Source organism: Salmo trutta, chromosome 5 (genome assembly GCF_901001165.1).
Source record: "Salmo trutta chromosome 5, fSalTru1.1, whole genome shotgun sequence".
Lineage (NCBI taxonomy): Eukaryota > Metazoa > Chordata > Actinopteri > Salmoniformes > Salmonidae > Salmo > Salmo trutta.
Genome location: NC_042961.1, coordinates 4,272,082 through 4,294,581, shown reverse-complemented (window position 1 = coordinate 4,294,581; position 22,500 = coordinate 4,272,082). Strand labels below are relative to the sequence as shown.

General features: G+C 48.3%; 1 protein-coding gene across 3 annotated transcripts in view; it reads right to left on the bottom strand.

The window, feature by feature from the left end:
* The window catches only part of LOC115193531 (FERM domain-containing protein 6), a 42,523-nt gene that overhangs the window by 18,086 nt on the left and 1,937 nt on the right, over positions 1-22,500 (bottom strand). For all 3 annotated transcript variants that reach the window (XM_029752240.1, XM_029752242.1, XM_029752241.1), the window contains exons 2-4: positions 11,281-11,503; positions 10,951-11,041; positions 1,521-1,600 (exon numbers count right to left, since the gene is read on the bottom strand). In XM_029752240.1, coding sequence (XP_029608100.1) covers positions 1,521-1,600; positions 10,951-11,041; positions 11,281-11,361 — 252 coding nt within the window. In that variant the 5' untranslated portion in view covers positions 11,362-11,503. The remainder of the gene's footprint in view (positions 1-1,520; positions 1,601-10,950; positions 11,042-11,280; positions 11,504-22,500) is intronic.

The following is a 22,500-nucleotide window of genomic DNA, read 5'->3' as shown; positions in this document are numbered from 1 at the left end:
CACAACCATGGTGAAATACCACACCCCACAACCATGGTGAAACACCACACCCCACAACCATGGTGAAACACCCCACAACCATGGTGAAACACCACACCACACAACCATGGTGAAACACCACACCCCACAACCATGGTGAAACACCACACCCCACAACCATGGTGAAACACCACCCCACAACCATGGTGAAACACCCCACAACCATGGTGAAACACCACACCACACCCCACAACCATGGTGAAACACCACACCCCACAACCATGGTGAAACACCCCACAACCATGGTGAAACACCACACAACCATGGTGAAACACCACACCACACAACCATGGTGAAACACCACACCCCACAACCATGGTGAAACACCCCACAACCATGGTGAAATACCACACCCCACAACCATGGTGAAATACCACACCCCACAACCATGGTGAAACACCCCACCCCACAACCATGGTGAAACACCACACCCCACAACCATGGTGAAATACCACACCCCACAACCATGGTGAAACACCCCACCCCACAACCATGGTGAAACACCACACCCCACAACCATGTGAAATACCCCACAACCATGGTGAAATACCCCACCCCACAACCATGGTGAAACACCACACCCCACAACCATGGTGAAATACCCCACAACCATGGTGAAATACCCCACCCCACAACCATGGTGAAACACCCCACAACCATGGTGAAACACCCCACCCCACAACCATGGTGGAAACACCACACCCCCACAACCATGGTGAAATACCCCACAACCATGGTGAAATACCCCACCCCACAACCATGGTGAAACACCCCACCCCACAACCATGGTGAAACACCCCACCCCACAACCATGGTGAAACACCACACCCCACAACCATGGTGAAACACCCCACCCCACAACCATGGTGAAACACCCCACAACCATGGTGAAACACCCCACCCCACAACCATGGTGAAACACCACACCCCACAACCATGGTGAAATACCACACCCCACAACCATGGTGAAACACCCCACCCCACAACCATGGTGAAACACCCCACCCCACATCCATGGTGAAACACCACACCCCACAACCATGGTGAAATACCCCACAACCATGGTGAAATACCACATAACCATGGTGAAATACCCCACCCCACAACCATGGTGAAACACCCCACACCCCACAACCATGGTGAAATACCCCACACCCCACAACCATGGTGAAATACCCCACCCCACAACCATGGTGAAACAACAAAACCATGGTGAAACACAACACAGTGATGCAAGTGCTGGACATCTTTATAATAGAAGTCGGGACACAACACAACCATGGGTGAACGAATGGGCCTGGTAATACAATGTAAAGGCATAGCATGAACTATTTGTCATGTTAAGAACAATACACAGCTAGATACTATGTAGAGCAGTGGGCTGCAGTGAGCTGCTGGGTTAACCAGGGTGTGTTGTGATACATGCCAAAAACCATCCATGTTAGAATACATCAATAAGTACATTATTGGAGCCCTCTTACCTTCCCTGAATCTTGCTTCCATTCCTTAGGGAAATACTTGGTCAGCTTATCTTCCATGTCCAGAAAGATGTGCTCATTGTCTGAGGTAAAACAGGAAACAGGACACCCTCAGTCAAACAAAATAATAATTAACTCATGCGTAAAATCTTCCTAACAATGACATTAATTAGAGTAAAGAAAGAAAGAAAGAAAACACTTGTTCTTCCATTGGTGTGGTCAATGCAACCAGCAGGTAAACGACACAACTGTTGTGTTGACAGCTATGCTAATGCTAATATGCCTGTTGACAGCTATGCTAAAGCTAATATGCCTGTTTGCTTACAGGCTCTGCTAGCATACCGGCTCTGGAAGAAAGTAACACTATTGACTGTTGGCTTGCTAGGCCTGCAGAGTCAACCGGACTACAAAAACCAAGGACATTTATGAAACGCTTATGTACTTCTTATGAAAGCGTTATGTATGCTTACGAATGTGTTATGAAGTACTTATTTACGTACCCTTCAAATGGAGTGGTAATAATGAATCATCTTGTATGTTTAATCCTCATTCTAATAGCTCTTTGTTCTTAAGGAATACAACAAAACAAAATAATGAAGTTTATCTCCTTTCATCACAAATGATCTCAATGTGTTTTCTTTCAACAGTTGGACTGATAAGATGGTTGCAGCTGTGAGGAAAGTGTATCAATGTGTTAGATACAAATCACCAGTCAAATATCCACTGGGGTTATAACATCCTGTCTCTGGTCCACCCCTGCTCCAACCTAACATGTTCCACTGGGGTTATATCATCCTGTCTCTGGTACACCCCTGCTCCAACCTAACATGTTCCACTGGGGTTATATTATCCTGTCTCTGGTACACCCCTGCTCCAACCTAACATGTTCCACTGGGGTTATATCATCCTGTCTCTGGTCCACCCCTGCTCCAACCTAACATGTTCCACTGGGGTTATATCATCCTGTCTCTGGTCCACCCCTGCTCCAACCTAACATGTTCCACTGGGGTTATAACATCCTGTCTCTGGTACACCCCTGCTCCAACCTAACATGTTCCACTGGGGTTATAACATCCTGTCTCTGGTACACCCCTGCTCCAACCTAACATGTTCCACTGGGGTTATATCATCCTGTCTCTGGTACACCCCTGCTCCAACCTAACATGTTCCACTGGGGTTATATCATCCTGTCTCTGGTCCACCCCTGCTCCAACCTAACATGTTCCACTGGGGTTATATCATCCTGTCTCTGGTCCACCCCTGCTCCAACCTAACATGTTCCACTGGGGTTATATCATCCTGTCTCTGGTCCACCCCTGCTCCAACCTAACATGTTCCACTGGGGTTATATTATCCTGTCTCTGGTACACCCCTGCTCCAACCTAACATGTTCCACTGGGGTTATATTATCCTGTCTCTGGTCCACCCCTGCTCCAACCTAACATGTTCCACTGGGGTTATATTATCCTGTCTCTGGTCCACCCCTGTTCCAACCTAACATGTTCCACTGGGGTTATAACATCCTGTCTCTGGTACACCCCTGCTCCAACCTAACATGTTCCACTGGGGTTATAGCATCCTGTCTCTGGTCCACCCCTGCTCCAACCTAACATGTTCCACTGGGGTTATAACATCCTGTCTCTGGTACACCCCTGCTCCAACCTAACATGTTCCACTGGGGTTATATCATCCTGTCTCTGGTACACCCCTGCTCCAACCTAACATGTTCCACTGGGGTTATAACATCCTGTCTCTGGTACACCCCTGCTCCAACCTAACATGTTCCACTGGGGTTATAACATCCTGTCTCTGGTACACCCCTGCTCCAACCTAACATGTTCCACTGGGGTTATAACATCCTGTCTCTGGTACACCCCTGCTCCAACCTAACATGTTCCACTGGGTTTATAGCATCCTGTCTCTGGTACACCCCTGCTCCAACCTAACATGTTCCACTGGGGTTATAACATCCTGTCTCTGGTACACCCCTGCTCCAACCTAACATGTTCCACTGGGGTTATAACATCCTGTCTCTGGTACACCCCTGCTCCAACCTAACATGTTCCACTGGGGTTATAACATCCTGTCTCTGGTACACCCCTGCTCCAACCTAACATGTTCCACTGGGTTTATAGCATCCTGTCTCTGGTACACCCCTGCTCCAACCTAACATGTTCCACTGGGGTTATATCATCCTGTCTCTGGTACACCCCTGCTCCAACCTAACATGTTCCACTGGGGTTATAACATCCTGTCTCTGGTACACCCCTGCTCCAACCTAACATGTTCCACTGGGGTTATAGCATCCTGTCTCTGGTACACCCCTGCTCCAACCTAACATGTTCCACTGGGGTTATAACATCCTGTCTCTGGTACACCCCTGCTCCAACCTAACATGTTCCACTGGGGTTATAACATCCTGTCTCTGGTACACCCCTGCTCCAACCTAACATGTTCCACTGGGGTTATAACATCCTGTCTCTGGGACACCCCTGCTCCAACCTAACATGTTCCACTGGGGTTATAACATCCTGTCTCTGGTCCACCCCTGCTCCAACCTAACATGTTCCACTGGGGTTATATCATCCTGTCTCTGGTACACCCCTGCTCCAACCTAACATGTTCCACTGGGGTTATATCATCCTGTCTCTGGTACACCCCTGCTCCAACCTAACATGTTCCACTGGGGTTATAACATCCTGTCTCTGGGACACCCCTGCTCCAACCTAACATGTTCCATTACATCCATCTTATTCACCTCTGTCTTCACCTCATCCATAATGCCTTTATTTTTTTATACGATAAGTATTTTATTTCTGGCTCATCTCTTTCTGACCTCACCACATTCACCAGGCAGGCCACATGACTCACTCACTCCTCCATCCATCTCTCTTTTCATTAAAATCCCTATCTCATTCTCTGACTCAGTTTCTTTCACCTCTGCTCTCCTCCCTTTCCCTCGTTTGTTTTAACGAGACTCCCTGGCCAGTCACCACTCCTCCCCCCTACCTCTTCTTCACCCGCCCTTATCCTCCCTTTATCTCCATCTATCTATCCCTTCCTCCCATCCATCTATCTATCCCTCCCTCCATCTATCCCTTCATCCCTCCCTCCAGTGAAGAGGTGGAATGCAGGGCCACATTCCTGGCTTAATGAAGTTAATATTGTTGGAATCCCGGGCAGACCCAGACCAGAGAGGTGGAAGGCCCCCCCCACACCACCGCAGGCATGCAGGGACTCACACAAAAACAAAAGAGCTCTTGTTCAAGAGATGAGCCACACAAGATTACCAAGACATTTCAACATGGCAGAACAAAGAGAGAAAGACAGAGAACAGGAAGGAGAGTGAGAAAGAAAGAGACTGACATAACATTTGAATTGAGCTTGACCAAAGGTTAAAGAAGATTAGACATCTAAGTCTCAGTAATGCAGAAACACACAACAACATTCCCTTCTGATCGTATTCTGCCGTTACCCCGTTTCTGGAAACTAACCCAGTTGTTTAGTTCTATTATGTAAACAGACTGCTAGTAGAAGAACTCGAGGACTCGAGGACTGGGGTGTTTGTGACTGGGGTGTTTGTGACTGGGGTGTATGCGACTGGGGTGTATGCGACTGGGGTGTATGCGACTGGGGTGTATGCGACTGGGGTGTATGCGACTGGGGTGTATGCGACTGGGGTGTTTGCGACTGGGGTGTTTGCGACTGGGGTGTATGCGACTGGGGTGTATGCGACTGGGGTGTATGCGACTGGGGTGTATGCGACTGGGGTGTATGCGACTGGGGTGTATGCGACTGGGGTGTATGCGACTGGGGTGTATGCGACTGGGGTGTATGCGACTGGGGTGTATGTGACTGGGGTGTTTGTGACTGGGGTGTATGCCTATGTGTTGTCTGTGGTGTGTACTACAGTGTGTGTGTAATGTGTGCATGCGTGTGTACTACAGTGTAGTGTGTGTGTACTACAGTATAGCGCGTGTGTGTGTACTACAATGTGTATGTAATGTATGTGTGTGTATACTACAGTGTGCATGTGTGTGTGTACTACAGTGTCCGTGTGTGTGTGTGTGTACTACAGTGTCCGTGTGTGTGTACTACAGTGTGTGTACTACAGTGTTTGCATGTGTGTACTACAGTGTCCGTGTGTACTACAGTGTCCGTGTGTGTGTTTGTGTACTACAGTGTAGTGCGTGTGTACTACAGTGTAGTGCGTGTGTGTGTGTGTGTACTACAGTGAGTGTGTGTGTGTACTACAGTGAGAGTGTGTGTGTACTACAGTGAGTGTGTGTGTACTACAGTGAGTGTGTGTGTACTACAGTGAGTGTGTGTGTTCTACAGTGAGTGTGTGTGTTCTACAGTGAGTGTACTACAGTGAGTGTGTGTGTACGTACTACAATAGTGTGTGTGTACTACAGTAGTGTGTGTGTATGTACTACAGTAGTTTGTGTGTACTACAGTAGTGTGTGTGTATGTATTTCCTACAGTAGTGTGTGTGTATGTATTTCCTACAGTAGTGTATGTACTACAGTAGTGTGTGTGTATGTACTACAGTAGTGTATGTACTACAGTAGTGTGTGTATGTACTACAGTAGTGTGTGTGTGTATGTACTACAGTAGTGTGTGTACTACAGTAGTGTATGTACTACAGTAGTGTGTGTGTGTATGTACTACAGTAGTGTGTGTACTACAGTAGTGTGTGTACTACAGTAGTGTGTGTGTGTATGTACTACAGTAGTGTGTGTGTGTGTATTTCCTACAGTAGTGTGTGTACTACAGTGTGTGTGTACATACTGGATTATGAATACAGTGAGCATGACATCAGCTCGTTGAAGTCTACTATGTAATCAGAATATATTGTGACCCTCTGAATGTCTGTTGTCTAATGCAGCAGAAACATTTATTTCAGGTTCAAAGACTCTGGAGTGGATTGGTGGGTGGGTGGGCAGGGTAAGGGGTGCGTGGTTGGGCAGGGTAAGGGGTGGGTAGGCAGGGTAAGGGGTGCGTGGTTGGGCAGGGTAAGGAGTGGGTGGTTGGGCAGGGTAAGGGGTGGGTAGGCAGGGTAAGGGGTGCGTGGTTGGGCAGGGTAAGGAGTGGGTGGTTGGGCAGGGTAAGGGGTGGGTAGGCAGGGTAAGGGGTGCGTGGTTGGGCAGGGTAAGGGGTGGGTAGGCAGGGTAAGGGGTGCGTGGTTGGGCAGGGTAAGGAGTGGGTGGTTGGGCAGGGTAAGGGGTGGGTAGGCAGGGTAAGGGGTGCGTGGTTGGGCAGGGTAAGGGGTGCGTGGTTGGGCAGGGTAAGGGGTGCGTGGTTGGGCAGGGTAAGGGGTGGGTGGTTGGGCAGGGTAAGGGGTGCGTGGTTGGGCAGGGTAAGGGGTGGGTAAGCAGGGTAAGGGGTGCGTGGTTGGGCAGGGTAAGGGGTGGGTAGGCAGGGTAAGGGGTGCGTGGTTGGGCAGGGTAAGGAGTGGGTGGTTGGGCAGGGTAAGGGGTGGGTAGGCAGGGTAAGGGGTGCGTGGTTGGGCAGGGTAAGGGGTGCGTGGTTGGGCAGGGTAAGGGGTGCGTGGTTGGGCAGGGTAAGGGGTGCGTGGTTGGGCAGGGTAAGGGGTGGGTGGTTGGGCAGGGTAAGGGGTGCGTGGTTGGGCAGGGTAAGGGGTGGGTAAGCAGGGTAAGGGGTGCGTGGTTGGGCAGGGTAAGGGGTGCGTGGTTGGGCAGGGTAAGGGGTGGGTGGTTGGGCAGGGTAAGGGGTGCGTGGTTGGGCAGGGTAAGGGGTGGGTAGGCAGGGTAAGGGGTGTGTGGTTGGGCAGGGTAAGGGGTGCGTGGTTGGGCAGGGTAAGGGGTGGGTAGGCAGGGTAAGGGGTGCGTGGTTGGGCAGGGTAAGGGGTGCGTGGTTGGGCAGGGTAAGGGGTGCGTGGTTGGGCAGGGTAAGGGGTGCGTGGTTGGGCAGGGTAAGGGGTGCGTGGTTGGGCAGGGTAAGGGGTGCGTGGTTGGGCAGGGTAAGGGGTGCGTGGTTGGGCAGGGTAAGGGGTGCGTGGTTGGGCAGGGTAAGGGGTGCGTGGTTGGGCAGGGTAGGGGGTGCGTGGTTGGGCAGGGTAAGGGGTGCGTGGTTGGGCAGGGTAAGGGGTGCGTGGTTGGGCAGGGTAAGGGGTGCGTGGTTGGGCAGGGTAGGGGGTGCGTGGTTGGGCAGGGTATGGGGTGCGTGGTTGGGCAGGGTAAGGGGTACGTGGTTGGGCAGGGTAAGGGGTGCGTGGTTGGGCAGGGTAGGGGGTGCGTGGTTGGGCAGGGTAAGGGGTACGTGGTTGGGCAGGGTAAGGGGTGCGTGGTTGGGCAGGGTAAGGGGTGCGTGGTTGGGCAGGGTAGGGGGTGCGTGGTTGGGCAGGGTAAGGGGTGCGTGGTTGGGCAGGGTAAGGGGTGGGTAGGCAGGGTAAGGGGTACGTGGTTGGGCAGGGTAGGGGGTGCGTGGTTGGGCAGGGTAAGGGGTGCGTGGTTGGGCAGGGTAAGGGGTGCGTGGTTGGGCAGGGTAAGGGGTGCGTGGTTGGGCAGGGTAAGGGGTACGTGGTTGGGCAGGGTAAGGGGTGCGTGGTTGGGCAGGGTAGGGGGTGCGTGGTTGGGCAGGGTAAGGGGTGCGTGGTTGGGCAGGGTAAGGGGTGCGTGGTTGGGCAGGGTAGGGGGTGCGTGGGTGGGCAGGGTAAGGGGTGCGCGGTTGGGCAGGGTAAGGGGTGCGCGGTTGGGCAGGGTAAGGGGTGGGTAGGCAGGGTAAGGGGTGCGTGGTTGGGCAGGGTAAGGGGTGCGTGGTTGGGCAGGGTAAGGGGTGCGTGGTTGGGCAGGGTAAGGGGTGGGCAGGGTAAGGGGTGCGCGGTTGGGCAGGGTAAGGGGTGGGCAGGGTAAGGGGTGCGCGGTTGGGCAGGGTAAGGGGTGCGTGGGTGGGCAGGGTAAGGGGTGGGTGGGCAGGGTAAGGGGTGGGTGGTTGGGCAGGGTAAGGGGTGGGTAGGCAGGGTAAGGGGTGGGCGGTTGGGCAGGGTAAGGGGTGCGTGGGTGGGCAGGGTAAGGGGTGCGTGGTTGGGCAGGGTAAGGGGTGGGTAGGCAGGGTAAGGGGTGCGTGGTTGGGCAGGGTAAGGGGTGGGTGGGCAGGGTAAGGGGTGGGTAGGCAGGGTAACGGGTGGTTGGGCAGGGTAGGGGGTGCGTGGTTGGGCAGGGTAAGGGGTGCGTGGTTGGGCAGGGTAAGGGGTGCGTGGTTGGGCAGGGTAGGGGGTGCGTGGTTGGGCAGGGTAAGGGGTGCGTGGTTGGGCAGGGTAAGGGGTGCGTGGTTGGGCAGGGTAAGGGGTGCGTGGTTGGGCAGGGTAAGGGGTGCGTGGTTGGGCAGGGTAAGGGGTGGGTGGTTGGGCAGGGTAGGGGGTACGTGGTTGGGCAGGGTAAGGGGTGCGTGGTTGGGCAGGGTAAGGGGTGGGTAAGCAGGGTAAGGGGTGCGTGGTTGGGCAGGGTAAGGGGTGGGTGGTTGGGCAGGGTAGGGGGTGCGTGGTTGGGCAGGGTAAGGGGTACGTGGTTGGGCAGGGTAAGGGGTGGGTAAGCAGGGTAAGGGGTGCGTGGTTGGGCAGGGTAAGGGGTGCGTGGTTGGGCAGGGTAAGGGGTACGTGGTTGGGCAGGGTAAGGGGTACGTGGTTGGGCAGGGTAAGGGGTGCGTGGTTGGGCAGGGTAAGGGGTGCGTGGTTGGGCAGGGTAAGGGGTGCGTGGTTGGGCAGGGTAAGGGGTGCGTGGTTGGGCAGGGTAAGGGTGCGTGGTTGGCAGGTAAGGGGTGCGTGGGTGGCAGGGTAAGGGGTGGGTAAGCAGGGTAAGGGGTGCGTGGTGGGCAGGGTAAGGGGTACGTGGTTGGGCAGGGTAAGGGGTACGTGGTTGGGCAGGGTAAGGGGTGGGTAGGCAGGGTAAGGGGTGCGTGGTTGGGCAGGGTAAGGGGTACGTGGTTGGGCAGGGTAAGGGGTACGTGGTTGGGCAGGGTAAGGGGTGCGTGGTTGGGCAGGGTAAGGGGTACGTGGTTGGGCAGGGTAAGGGGTGCGTGGTTGGGCAGGGTAAGGGGTGGGTAGGCAGGGTAAGGGGTGCGTGGGTGGGCAGGGTAAGGGTGGGTAAGCAGGGTAAGGGGTGCGTGGTTGGGCAGGGTAAGGGGTGCGTGGTTGGGCAGGGTAAGGGGTGCGTGGTTGGGCAGGGTAAGGGGTGCGTGGTTGGGCAGGGTAATGGGTGCGTGGTTGAGCAGGGTAAGGGGTGCGTGGTTGGGCAGGGTAAGGGGTGCGTGGTTGGGCAGGGTACGGGGTGCGTGGTTGGGCAGGGTAAGGGGTGCGTGGTTGGGCAGGGTAAGGGGTGCGTGGTTGGGCAGGGTAAGGGGTGCGTGGTTGGGCAGGGTAAGGGGTGCGTGGTTGGGCAGGGTAAGGGGTGCGTGGTTGGGCAGGGTAAGGGGTGCGTGGTTGGGCAGGGTAAGGGTGCGTGGTTGGGCAGGGTAGGGGGTGCGTGGTTGGGCAGGGTAAGGGGTGCGTGGTTGGGCAGGGTAAGGGGTGCGTGGGTGGGCAGGGTAGGGGGTGCGTGGTTGGGCAGGGTAAGGGGTGCGTGGTTGGGCAGGGTAAGGGGTGCGTGGTTGGCAGGGTAAGGGGTGCGTGGTTGGGCAGGGTAAGGGGTGCGTGGTTGGGCAGGGTACGGGGTGCGTGGTTGGGCAGGGTAAGGGGTACGTGGTTGGGCAGGGTAAGGGGTGCGTGGTTGGGCAGGGTAGGGGGTGCGTGGTTGGGCAGGGTAAGGGGTACGTGGTTGGGCAGGGTAAGGGGTGCGTGGTTGGGCAGGGTAAGGGGTGCGTGGTTGGGCAGGGTAAGAGGTGCGTGGTTGGGCAGGGTAAGGGGTGCGTGGTTGGGCAGGGTAAGGGGTGCGTGGTTGGGCAGGGTAAGGGGTACGTGGTTGGGCAGGGTAAGGGGTGCGTGGTTGGGCAGGGTAAGGGGTGCGTGGTTGGGCAGGGTAAGGGGTGGGTAGGCAGAGTAAGGGGTGGGCGGTTGGGCAGGGTAAGGGGTGCGTGGGTAGGCAGAGTAAGGGGTGGGCGGTTGGGCAGGGTAAGGGGTGCGTGGTTGGGCAGGGTAAGGGGTGGGTAGGCAGAGTAAGGGGTGGGCGGTTGGGCAGGGTAAGGGGTGCGTGGTTGGGCAGGGTAAGGGGTGGGTAGGCAGAGTAAGGGGTGGGCGGTTGGGCAGGGTAAGGGGTGCGTGGTTGGGCAGGGTAGGTCTCAGAGGCCTGGGTCCACATTCATAAAGCGTCTCAGGAGGAGTGCTGATCTAGGATCAGGTCCCCCCCGTCCATATAATCTCATTTACTATGATGTATAATGTAAACTGATCTCAGAAAATCAGTCCTACTACGAGACACTTTCTGAATATGTGTCCTGGGTTAGGGCTGGTTTGGCCTGTGTAGACGCTACAACTTACCCTTCACCACTGTCAGGCCAAAGAAGTGCAGCTCTTTTATTCCAAGGAGCTCAGACACCTGACTGAACACATCCTGCCCTGTGGACTTGACCTGAGAGGAGAGAGAAGACTGTTATAAACAGGGTGATTGTAACAGGCTGACAGTTTTAGAAACAGAAAAACACACGTACAACTCCATACATTTTATAGTACGGGACTAGAAATACTCTTGATACATTACTGGCCCAGGACTGAAACCTTCCATTGAAAAGCCGTCCATTGAAACCCCCCTGGCTGACTCATGGAATACCTACAGAATCAACAGGAGGAGTCATAATGGGACGTGCTCACCCCCACAGTGATGTCCAGCTGTTCTTTATTAGGGAGCAGAACACACAGGGTTCTCTCCTGCTTGGTGGTGGAGACAGACATGGTGTCTGCAAGAAGTATCCTCTCCTGTCACTCCTTCAGTTTAGAACCTCTTCAGTCTCTGTCTCTCTTCTCTCCAACGATCTCCCCACTCCTTCACTTCTTCTTCCTGGTTAGGGGGAATGTGTCGTTCATTTTCTGCTGTCTAAAAAAACAAAGAGACAGAGAGTCGTGTTTGAGCCATAAAAGCTTTAAAGACGTTGTAGATGTAACACCAGGCATAACATAGCAATAACAGAGAATATCATGGTTATAACAATGAATAGCATGGTTATAACAGTGAATAGCATGGTTATAAACATTAAACATTGGACACAGAGTAGCGCTGAAGAAAACAGATGTATAGATTTCCTTTTTCAACAGGATCACATTTTGGGCTCCTGCTGTATCACAACCGGCCGTGATTGGGATTCCCATAGGCCGGCACACAACTGGCCCAGCGTCGTCCGGGTTAGGGTTGGCCGGGGTAGGCCGTCATTGTAAATAAGAATTTGTTCTTAACTGACTTGCCTAGTTAAATAAAGGTTATATAAATATACATATATAAAAGTGTTTGATCGCTTTCAAACATCAGTCTAACCACAAAGGTCACTTGTATTTCCATCTACTTTGTTGTTGATATTTTTTGGGATTGACTCAAAAAGGTATTCACTCAATCAGCCTAAAAGAAAAGGCCAATCCGCTATCCAGAGGAGAATAAACAGCATGGTGAGACTGGTGCATTCCTCCTCCATCACCATTATCTGGTCAAGTCCACACGGCTGGTCCCTGCTCTCTGGTGCCTGCTCTCTGGTGTAGAGGTCGACCGATTAATCGGAATGGCCGATTAATTAGGGCCGATTTCAAGTTTTCATAACAATCGTATTTTTGGCCACCGATTTGCCGTTATATATATATATATATATATTTATTTATTTTAACACCTTTATTTAACTAGGCAAGTCAGATTAAGAACACATTCTTATTTACAATGACGGCCTAGAAACGGGGGTTGACGGCCTAGAAACGGGGGTTAACTGCCTTGTTCAGGGGGGGATTCGTTTTTGCAACCTTCGGTTACCAGTCCAACGCTCTACCCACCTGCCTTACATTGCACTCCACAAGGATTAACAGGCTGACTACCTGTTACGCGAGGGTAGCAAGAAGCAAAGGTAAGTTGCTAGCTAGCATAAAAACTATCAATCTTAACATAATCACTAGTTAAACTAGTAATATCATCAACCATGTGTAGTTATCTAACGTGTCCTGCGTTGCATATAATCGATGCAGTGCTGTTAATTTTTATTGAATCACAGCCTACTTCGACAAACGGGTGTTGATTTAACAAGCGCATTTGCGAAAAAAGTACTGTCGTTGCACCAATGTACCTAACCATAAACATCAATGCCTAACAGGAATATTTAGACTTAGCCACCCGTTAGATAAAATACGGAACGGTTCCGTATGTCACTGAAAGAAAAAAACTTTTGTTTTCGAGATGATAGTTTCCGGATTCGACCATATTAATGACCTAAGGCTCGTATTTCTGTGTGTTTATTATATTATAATTAAGTCTATGATTTGATAGAGCAGTCTGATTGAGAGGTGGTAGGCAGCAGCAGGCTCGTAAGCATTCATTCAAACAGCCCTTCGCTGTGCTTCAAGCATTGCGCTGTTTATGACTTCAACCTGGGTGGGTATAATTTGTGGAACATTCCAACAGGAATCTATTCCAAAAACGTCGTAAATAACAAGGTTTCCAAAAAACAACGCATACAAAGTTGTATAGCGGCAGAATAAGATACCGGGTAGGGAGTGGTCTATTTCATTGCGTTTTTCACTCATCACGTTTATTCCGAAAAATGTCTGTCCTCACATGTCTGTTTGCCTATGGACAAACATTAAGAATAAGCTACGTGGTGAGTTGATGCCTATTCGGCAGCTAGTTAGCTAGGTTTGTATGCGTTGCTACTTTGTATGCGTTGTTGGTTGGCAACCTTTTACTTTACGTTTTTTAGAACAGATTCCTGTTGGAACGTTCCACCCCTTCAAGCCTATCAACTCCCAAGATGAGGCTGGTGTAACCGATGTGAAACGGCTAGCTAGTTAGCCGGGTGCACGCTAATAGCGTTTCAAACATCACTCGCTCTGAGACTTGGAGTAGTTGTTCCCCTTGCTCTGCATGGGTAACGCTGCTTCGAGGGTGGCTGTTGTCGATGTGTTCCTGGTTTGAGCCCAGGTAGGAGCGAGGAGAGGGACGGAAGCTATACTGTTACACTGGCAATACTAAAGTGCTTATAAGAACATCCAATAGTCAAAGGTATATGAAATACAAATCGTATAGAGAGAAATAGTCCTATAATTCCTATAATAACTACAACCTAAAACTTCTTACCTGGGAATATTGAAGACTCATGTTAAAAGGAACCACCAGCTTTCATATGTTCTCATGTTCTGAGCAAGGAACTTAAACGTTAGCTTTCTTACATGGCACATATTGCACTTTTACTTTCTTCTCCAACACTTTGTTTTGCATTATTTAAACCAAATTGAACATGTTTCACTATTTATTTGAGGCCAAATTGATTTTATTGATGTATTATATTAAGTTAAAATAAAAGTGTTCATTCAGTATTGTTGTAATTGTCATTATTACAAAAAATATATATAATAATAATCGTCCGATTAATCGGTATCGGGGTTTTTGGCCCTCCAATAGTCGGTATCGGTATCGGCGTTGAAAAATCATAATCGGTCGGCCTGCTCTCTGGTGCCTGCTCTCTGGTGCCTGCTCTCTGGTGCCTGGTGCCTGCTCTCTGGTGCCTGCTCTCTGGTGCCTGCCTGAAGGAGCTATCAACTGGAACGGGCCTCAAGAGATAAGAGTCTTGGTGCCTGGAGCCGGTTGTCTGGTTAAAGCAGCCGGCCTCAGCAGGCGGTTGTCTGGTTAAAGCAGCCGGTTGTGTAGTTAAAGCAGCCGGTTGTGTAGTTAAAGCAGCCGGCCTCAGCAGCTGGTTGTGTAGTTAAAGCAGCCGGTTGTGTAGTTAAAGCAGCCGGTTGTGTAGTTAAAGCAGCCGGCCTCAGCAGCTGGTTGTGTAGTTAAAGCAGCCGGTTGTGTAGTTAAAGCAGCCGGTTGTGTAGTTAAAGCAGCCGGTTGTGTAGTTAAAGCAGCCGGCCTCAGCAGCTGGTTGTGTAGTTAAAGCAGCCGGTTGTGTAGTTAAAGCAGCCGGTTGTGTAGTTAAAGCAGCCGGCCTCAGCAGCTGGTTGTGTAGTTAAAGCAGCCGGTTGTGTAGTTAAAGCAGCCGGTTGTGTAGTTAAAGCAGCCAGCCTCAGCAGCCGGTTGTGTAGTTAAAGCAGCCGGCCTCAGCAGCCGGTTGTGTAGTTAAAGCAGCCGGTTGTGTAGTTAAAGCAGCCGGTTGTGTAGTTAAAGCAGCCGGTTGTGTAGTTAAAGCAGCCGGCCTCAGCAGCCGGTTGTGTAGTTAAAGCAGCCGGTTGTGTAGTTAAAGCAGCCGGTTGTGTAGTTAAAGCAGCCGGTTGTGTAGTTAAAGCAGCCGGCCTCAGCAGCTGGTTGTGTAGTTAAAGCAGCCGGTTGTGTAGTTAAAGCAGCCAGCCTCAGCAGCCGGTTGTGTAGTTAAAGCAGCCGGCCTCAGCAGCCGGTTGTGTAGTTAAAGCAGCCGGTTGTGTAGTTAAAGCAGCCGGTTGTGTAGTTAAAGCAGCCGGCCTCAGCAGCTGGTTGGATGCCTAGGCCTACGTCATACTATCAAATCCCAGTCCCACCGTTCTTCTTCCTATACTAAACCATATCTACAGCCCCTCAATCTGCCTCCCATTCATTCATGTCAATCCCTTTTGATACACAAATACGAAAGGAGTGAAAATTCCCATGTGAAACCACACAGGGCCTTTCCTCCCCAGGTCTGGCCCAGGACATCATTCATCTGATGAATTGACTTGGAGAGATCAGGCTCTTTGTTAATCAGCGGTGGATTGTACCAGTCAGGGATTTGGGTCGGTTGGGGGCAGAGGGGCAACCCCAAAACACGGCCTTCCCACTGATCATGTTCTGTTGCCAAGATGCTCGAGGGAAGGCAAATGAAACCTGAAAACATTTTAAAGCTGTTCACCGAAAACAAGTGGCTAGTGGCTACTAAACTAACAATCCAAAAAACAACAACTTCCTCTGTGATCCTAAAAGGGCAAACCTCTGCTGTGGTCTGTTCTGTTCAAACATGATGCAACACGTTACCCACCTCCTGCATTTAGAAAGGTGGCTTGGTGTTAAACCCACACCGTCATGACATGATTCAACACGTTACCCACCTCCTGCATTTAGAAAGGTGGCTTGGTGTTAAACCCACACCGTCATGACATGATTCAACATGTTACCCACCTCCTGCATTTAGAAAAGTGGCTTGGTGTTAAACCCACACCGTCATGACATGATTCAACACGTTACCCACCTCCTGCATTTAGAAAGGTGGCTTGGTGTTAAACCCACACCGTCATGACATGATTCAACATGTTACCCACCTCCTGCATTTAGAAAAGTGGCTTGGTGTTAAACCCACACCGTCATGACATGATTCAACATGTTACCCACCTCCTGCATTTAGAAAGGTGGCTTGGTGTTAAACCCACACCGTCATGACATGATTCAACATGTTACCCACCTCCTGCATTTAGAAAGGTGGCTTGGTGTTAAACCCACACCGTCATGACATGATTCAACACGTTACCCACCTCCTGCATTTAGAAAGGTGGCTTGGTGTTAAACCCACACCGTCATGACATGATTCAACACGTTACCCACCTCCTGCATTTAGAAAGGTGGCTTGGTGTTAAACCCACACCGTCATGACATGATTCAACACGTTACCCACCTCCTGCATTTAGAAAGGTGGCTTGGTGTTAAACCCACACCGTCATGACATGATTCAACACGTTACCCACCTCCTGCATTTAGAAAAGTGGCTTGGTGTTAAACCCACACCGTCATGACATGATTCAACACGTTACCCACCTCCTGCATTTAGAAAAGTGGCTTGGTGTTAAACCCACACCGTCATGACATGATTCAACACGTTACCCACCTCCTGCATTTAGAAAAGTGGCTTGGTGTTAAACCCACACCGTCATGACATGATTCAACACGTTACCCACCTCCTGCATTTAGAAAAGTGGCTTGGTGTTAAACCCACACCGTCATGACATGATTCAACACGTTACCCACCTCCTGCATTTAGAAAAGTGGCTTGGTGTTAAACCCACACCGTCATGACATGATTCAACACGTTACCCACCTCCTGCATTTAGAAAAGTGGCTTGGTGTTAAACCCACACCGTCATGACATGATTCAACACGTTACCCACCTCCTGCATTTAGAAAAGTGGCTTGGTGTTAAACCCACACCGTCATGACATGATTCAACATGTTACCCACCTCCTGCATTTAGAAAAGTGGCTTGATGTTAAACCCACACCGTCATGACATGATTCAACATGTTACCCACCTCCTGCATTTAGAAAAGTGGCTTGGTGTTAAACCCACACCGTCATGACATGATTCAACATGTTACCCACCTCCTGCATTTAGAAAAGTGGCTTGGTGTTAAACCCACACCCGTCATGACATGATTCAACACGTTACCCACCTCCTGCATTTAGAAAAGTGGCTTGGTGTTAAACCCACACCGTCATGACATGATTCAACACGTTACCCACCTCCTGCATTTAGAAAAGTGGCTTGGTGTTAAACCCACACCCGTCATGACATGATTCAACATGTTTTTTAAAAAGTGCATCACACCTGTTATGATATTCACTCTGTTATTATTCCCACTAACTGACACTCGCCCATGGGGACATGAGATTATGATCAGACTTCAAGTAGTATTGGTCCCATTCTGCCAGTCTAATGTATTTCAAAGAAAACACGAGGTACTTTACTAAGTGTGTGTTTACGTCATCCAAGGAGGAGGAACAATAAAATCAGTCCTTTATAAACGTTATTGCACTTACTCACCTCCAAGAATGAAAGTCCAATCTGAAGGTGTGTGTGTGTGTGTGTGTGTGTGTGTGTGTGTGTAAGAGATAACTCCTGAGAGGTACTCTGGACAGCATGTTCAAACAAAGTCTCACACCTGCCACTCAGAAGAACAGCAAACAATTCAGCAGCAAAGCAAAACCTGAAAAGCCAGCCTTGTTCTGAGACATTTGACTGTGAAGTCATACTATCCCCCAGGGCCCAGGCAAAACTCTGATTAAAACCTCTCTACGGTCCTAGACTATACAGGAACCTGTGTTCAGGAACCTGTGTTCAGGAACCTGTGTTCAGGCAGCCCCCATTACTGTGTGAACATCCCTTGTTTGGAACTTCCTTATGATTTTGTTGTTGTTGGCATTTTGCTTCTAGTTGTTTTTGAATAATCATGTACTGCCTACCTCACAGTAGGCAAAACCTTTTCAAATGTCCGTTTTCATCTCTCTGTAAAACCCTGATGAAGGTGAGGTCCACTGGCCAAAACATTGGTGTGAGAAGCATCCAAGTATTAGAGAATGCTGTGTCTCAACCGGTGACGGGCACAACAAGCACCTAAGACAATGTCAGATGGGGTCTAAGCTACAACACAGGTGAAAACGAGACATCTGTGATGATCTAAAATCACATAACCACATTTTTTAAAAGAAATAATCAAATAGTTTGACAACCCTCCCTGTTTGTAAGCTTTGAAATGATATCAAACAAACGTTTATCTTTTTCATTGTAGAAGACATGGATGTCTCATGGTAGGGCAGGGTATGCAAAATGGGTCACGTTTGAGCACCTCTATCTCCTAAATGTTTCCAGCACTTTCTGACCACTTCTACCACGGGCAAACCTGTTTGGAAGGATTTGTTCAAATATAAAAGGAGTGTAGTCAAAAAGTGAGTGAATTCACATGGAATGACCCAGTAACAAAAGGTCTGAAAAGCCAATGACAGACACAAGAGCACACCTTCAGAGACAGTAGTTGACCATCTAACTCACGCATCAAAACAGTGTGGCAGAGGTGAGTTGGAAAGAAAAAGCCTGACTGACGTTGAGTACAGCGTTGGTTTTACCAGGTGTCCAGGAATGTGAGTTATGCATAAGACAAACGTGACTTTACACTTAGAATTGTATAAGCGTTAATTCCTTAGACTAGACGGTTCAATCCTTCGTCACAGTTTCTGTTGACAAAGGGAACTTTGGCCCAATGGTTTTGAATAGATAGATGAATAGATGAAGAACGCCATGAATGGACTGTGGTGAGTCCTTGCACTTGAGTCCTTGCATTCATAGCTATGCATTTTTGAGTGGTTACATTTCTCCAGCCCCATCCCACAGCTGTACCAAAAAAGTGGTGGTGGAATCCCAGATTTCCCCTTTAAAATGTGGAGCAGTAAGATTGGAACTGACTGGTGTCAAGAAGACTTAAAGTAGATACACTACATATTGTGTGTCTGATAGGCTTGACAACACACAGACAGTATTCATACCCCTTGACTTATTCCACATTTTGTTGTGTTACAGCCTGAATTCAAAATGGATTACATCTATGTTTTCCCCTCACCCATCTACACACAATACCCTATAATAAACACGAAATACAGAAATATCTCATTTAAGTCAACAGCTGAGAGTCTTTTTGGGTAAGTTTTTGGGTAAGATATTTCTAAGTTCATTTCTTTGCCTCATTTTTTGCAGTTTAACTTTAGTGCCTTATTGACTGATGTTGAGCACATTTAGGTTAGTATTAGTATTGTGGAGTATTGTAGAGTAACTACAATGTTGTTGATCCATCTTCAGTTCTCATATCACAACCATTAAAACTGTTTTAAATCCCCATTGGCCTCATAGTGAAATCCCTGAGCAGTTTCATTCCACTCCGGCAACAGAGTTAGGAAGGAAACCTGCATCTGTGTAGTGACTGGGTGTATTGATACACCATCCAAAGTGTAGTTAATAACCACATGTAGTGACTGGGTGTATTGATACACCATCCAAAGTGTAGTTAATAACCACATGTAGCGACTGGGTGTATTGATACACCATCCAAAGTGTAGTTAATAACCACATGTAGTGACTGGGTGTATTGATACACCATCCAAAGTGTAGTTAATAACCACATGTAGCGACTGGGTGTATTGATACACCATCCAAAGTGTAGTTAATAACCACATGTAGTGACTGGGTGTATTGATACACCATCTAAAGTGTAGTTAATAACCACATGTAGCAACTGGGTGTATTGATACACCATCCAAAGTGTAGTTAATAACCACATGTAGCGACTGGGTGTATTGATTCACCATCCAAAGTGTAGTTAATAACCACATGTAGCGACTGGGTGTATTGATACACCATCCAAAGTGTAGTTAATAACCACATGTAGCGACTGGGTGTATTGATACACCATCCAAAGTGTAGTTAATAACCACATGTAGTGACTGGGTGTATTGATACACCATCTAAAGTGTAGTTAATAACCACATGTAGCGACTGGGTGTATTGATACACCATCCAAAGTGTAGTTAATAACCACATGTAGCGACTGGGTGTATTGATACACCATCCAAAGTGTAGTTAATACCACATGTAGTGACTGGGTGTATTGATACTCCATCTAAAGTGTAGTTAATAACCACATGTAGTGACTGGGTGTATTGATTCACCATCCAAAGTGTAGTTAATAACCACATGTAGCGACTGGGTGTATTGATACACCATCCAAAGTGTAGTTAATAACCACATGTAGTGACTGGGTGTATTGATACACCATCTAAAGTGTAGTTAATAACCACATGTAGTGACTGGGTGTATTGATTCACCATCCAAAGTGTAGTTAATAACCACATGTAGCGACTGGGTGTATTGATACACCATCCAAAGTGTAGTTAATAACCACATGTAGCGACTGGGTGTATTGATACACCATCCAAAGTGTAGTTAATAACCACATGTAGCGACTGGGTGTATTGATACACCATCCAAAGTGTAGTTAATAACCACATGTAGCGACTGGGTGTATTGATACACCATCCAAAGTGTAGTTAATAACCACATGTAGCGACTGGGTGTATTGATACACCATCTAAAGTGTAGTTAATAACCACATGTAGCGACTGGGTGTATTGATACACCATCCAAAGTGTAGTTAATAACCACATGTAGCGACTGGGTGTATTGATACACCATCTAAAGTGTAGTTAATAACCACATGTAGCGACTGGGTGTATTGATACACCATCCAAAGTGTAGTTAATAACCACATGTAGCGACTGGGTGTATTGATACACCATCCAAAGTATAGTTAATAACCACATGTAGCGACTGGGTGTATTGATACACCATCCAAAGTGTAGTTAATAACCACATGTAGCGACTGGGTGTATTGATACACCATCTAAAGTGTAGTTAATAACCACATGTAGCGACTGGGTGTATTGATACACCATCTAAAGTGTAGTTAATAACCACATGTAGCGACTGGGTGTATTGATACACCATCTAAAGTGTAGTTAATAACCACATGTAGCGACTGGGTGTATTGATACACCATCTAAAGTGTAGTTAATAACCACATGTAGCGACTGGGTGTATTGATACACCATCTAAAGTGTAGTTAATAACCACATGTAGCGACTGGGTGTATTGATACACCATCTAAAGTGTAGTTAATAACCACATGTAGTGACTGGGTGTATTGATACACCATCTAAAGTGTAGTTAATAACCACATGTAGTGACTGGGTGTATTGATACACCATCTAAAGTGTAGTTAATAACCACATGTAGTGACTGGGTGTATTGATACACCATCTAAAGTGTAGTTAATAACCACATGTAGCGACTGGGTGTATTGATACACCATCTAAAGTGTAGTTAATAACCACATGTAGTGACTGGGTGTATTGATACACCATCCAAAGTGTAGTTAATAACCACATGTAGTGACTGGGTGTATTGATACACCATCTAAAGTGTAGTTAATAACCACATGTAGTGACTGGGTGTATTGATACACCATCTAAAGTGTAGTTAATAACCACATGTAGTGACTGGGTGTATTGATACACCATCTAAAGTGTAGTTAATAACCACATGTAGCGACTGGGTGTATTGATACACCATCCAAAGTGTAGTTAATAACCACATGTAGTGACTGGGTGTATTGATACACCATCCAAAGTGTAGTTAATAACCACATGTAGCGACTGGGTGTATTGATACACCATCTAAAGTGTAATATCAAAGGGATATTCAATGTCTTCTTTTTACACATCTACTAAAGAGGTGCCCTTCTTTGCGAAGCCTTGGAAAACCTCCCTGGTCTTTGTGGTTGAATCTGTGCTTGAAATTCACTACTCGATTCAGGGAACTTACAGATAATTCTATGTGTGGGTTACCAATATCATTTTAACCACTATAATTGAACACTGAATTAGTCCATGCAACTTATTATGAGATTTCTTAAGCACGTTTTTACTCCTGAACATATTTTGACTTGCCATAACAAATGGCTTGAATACTTATTAACTCAAGACATTTAAGCTTTTCATTTTGTATTCATTTCTAAAGTTTTATACAAATACAATTTCACTTTGACATTATGGGATATTGTGTGTAAATCAGTGACACAAAATCTCAATTTAATATTCAGGCTGTAACACAACAAAATATGTTAAAAGTAAAGGGGTGTGAATACTTCCTGAAGGCTGTGTACCTTCCACCTAGTCTTATCACTTCATATCCCCATCAAGTATTAATCAGAACAGTTACAGTCAGAGACAGTTTAAGTATGAGCCTCATCTTACACTCACAAACAAGTCTGCAGACAGGATAGGCTGACGTGTGAAATTAGCTCACTCGTCCTCCCCTCCGACATCCCCTTAGTCGAACCAGAGTGACCTCAGAATTGGCATTCATACCTAGTTTAAAATACTATTTGAAATCGTATAAATAATTTAGTTTTTTTGCTTTACCCTGTATGGAATGCCAGGTGGGCAGGGTTTGCACCTCACTTTTGTATCAGTTCCATAGCAACAGGTTCAATCAAGCACAGCTAAAGTATTTGAACGATTTAAAATAGTATTTGAAGCCATGTTTTCCTCAGACCTGGCATCACATGAGAGCAGTCAGCCCAG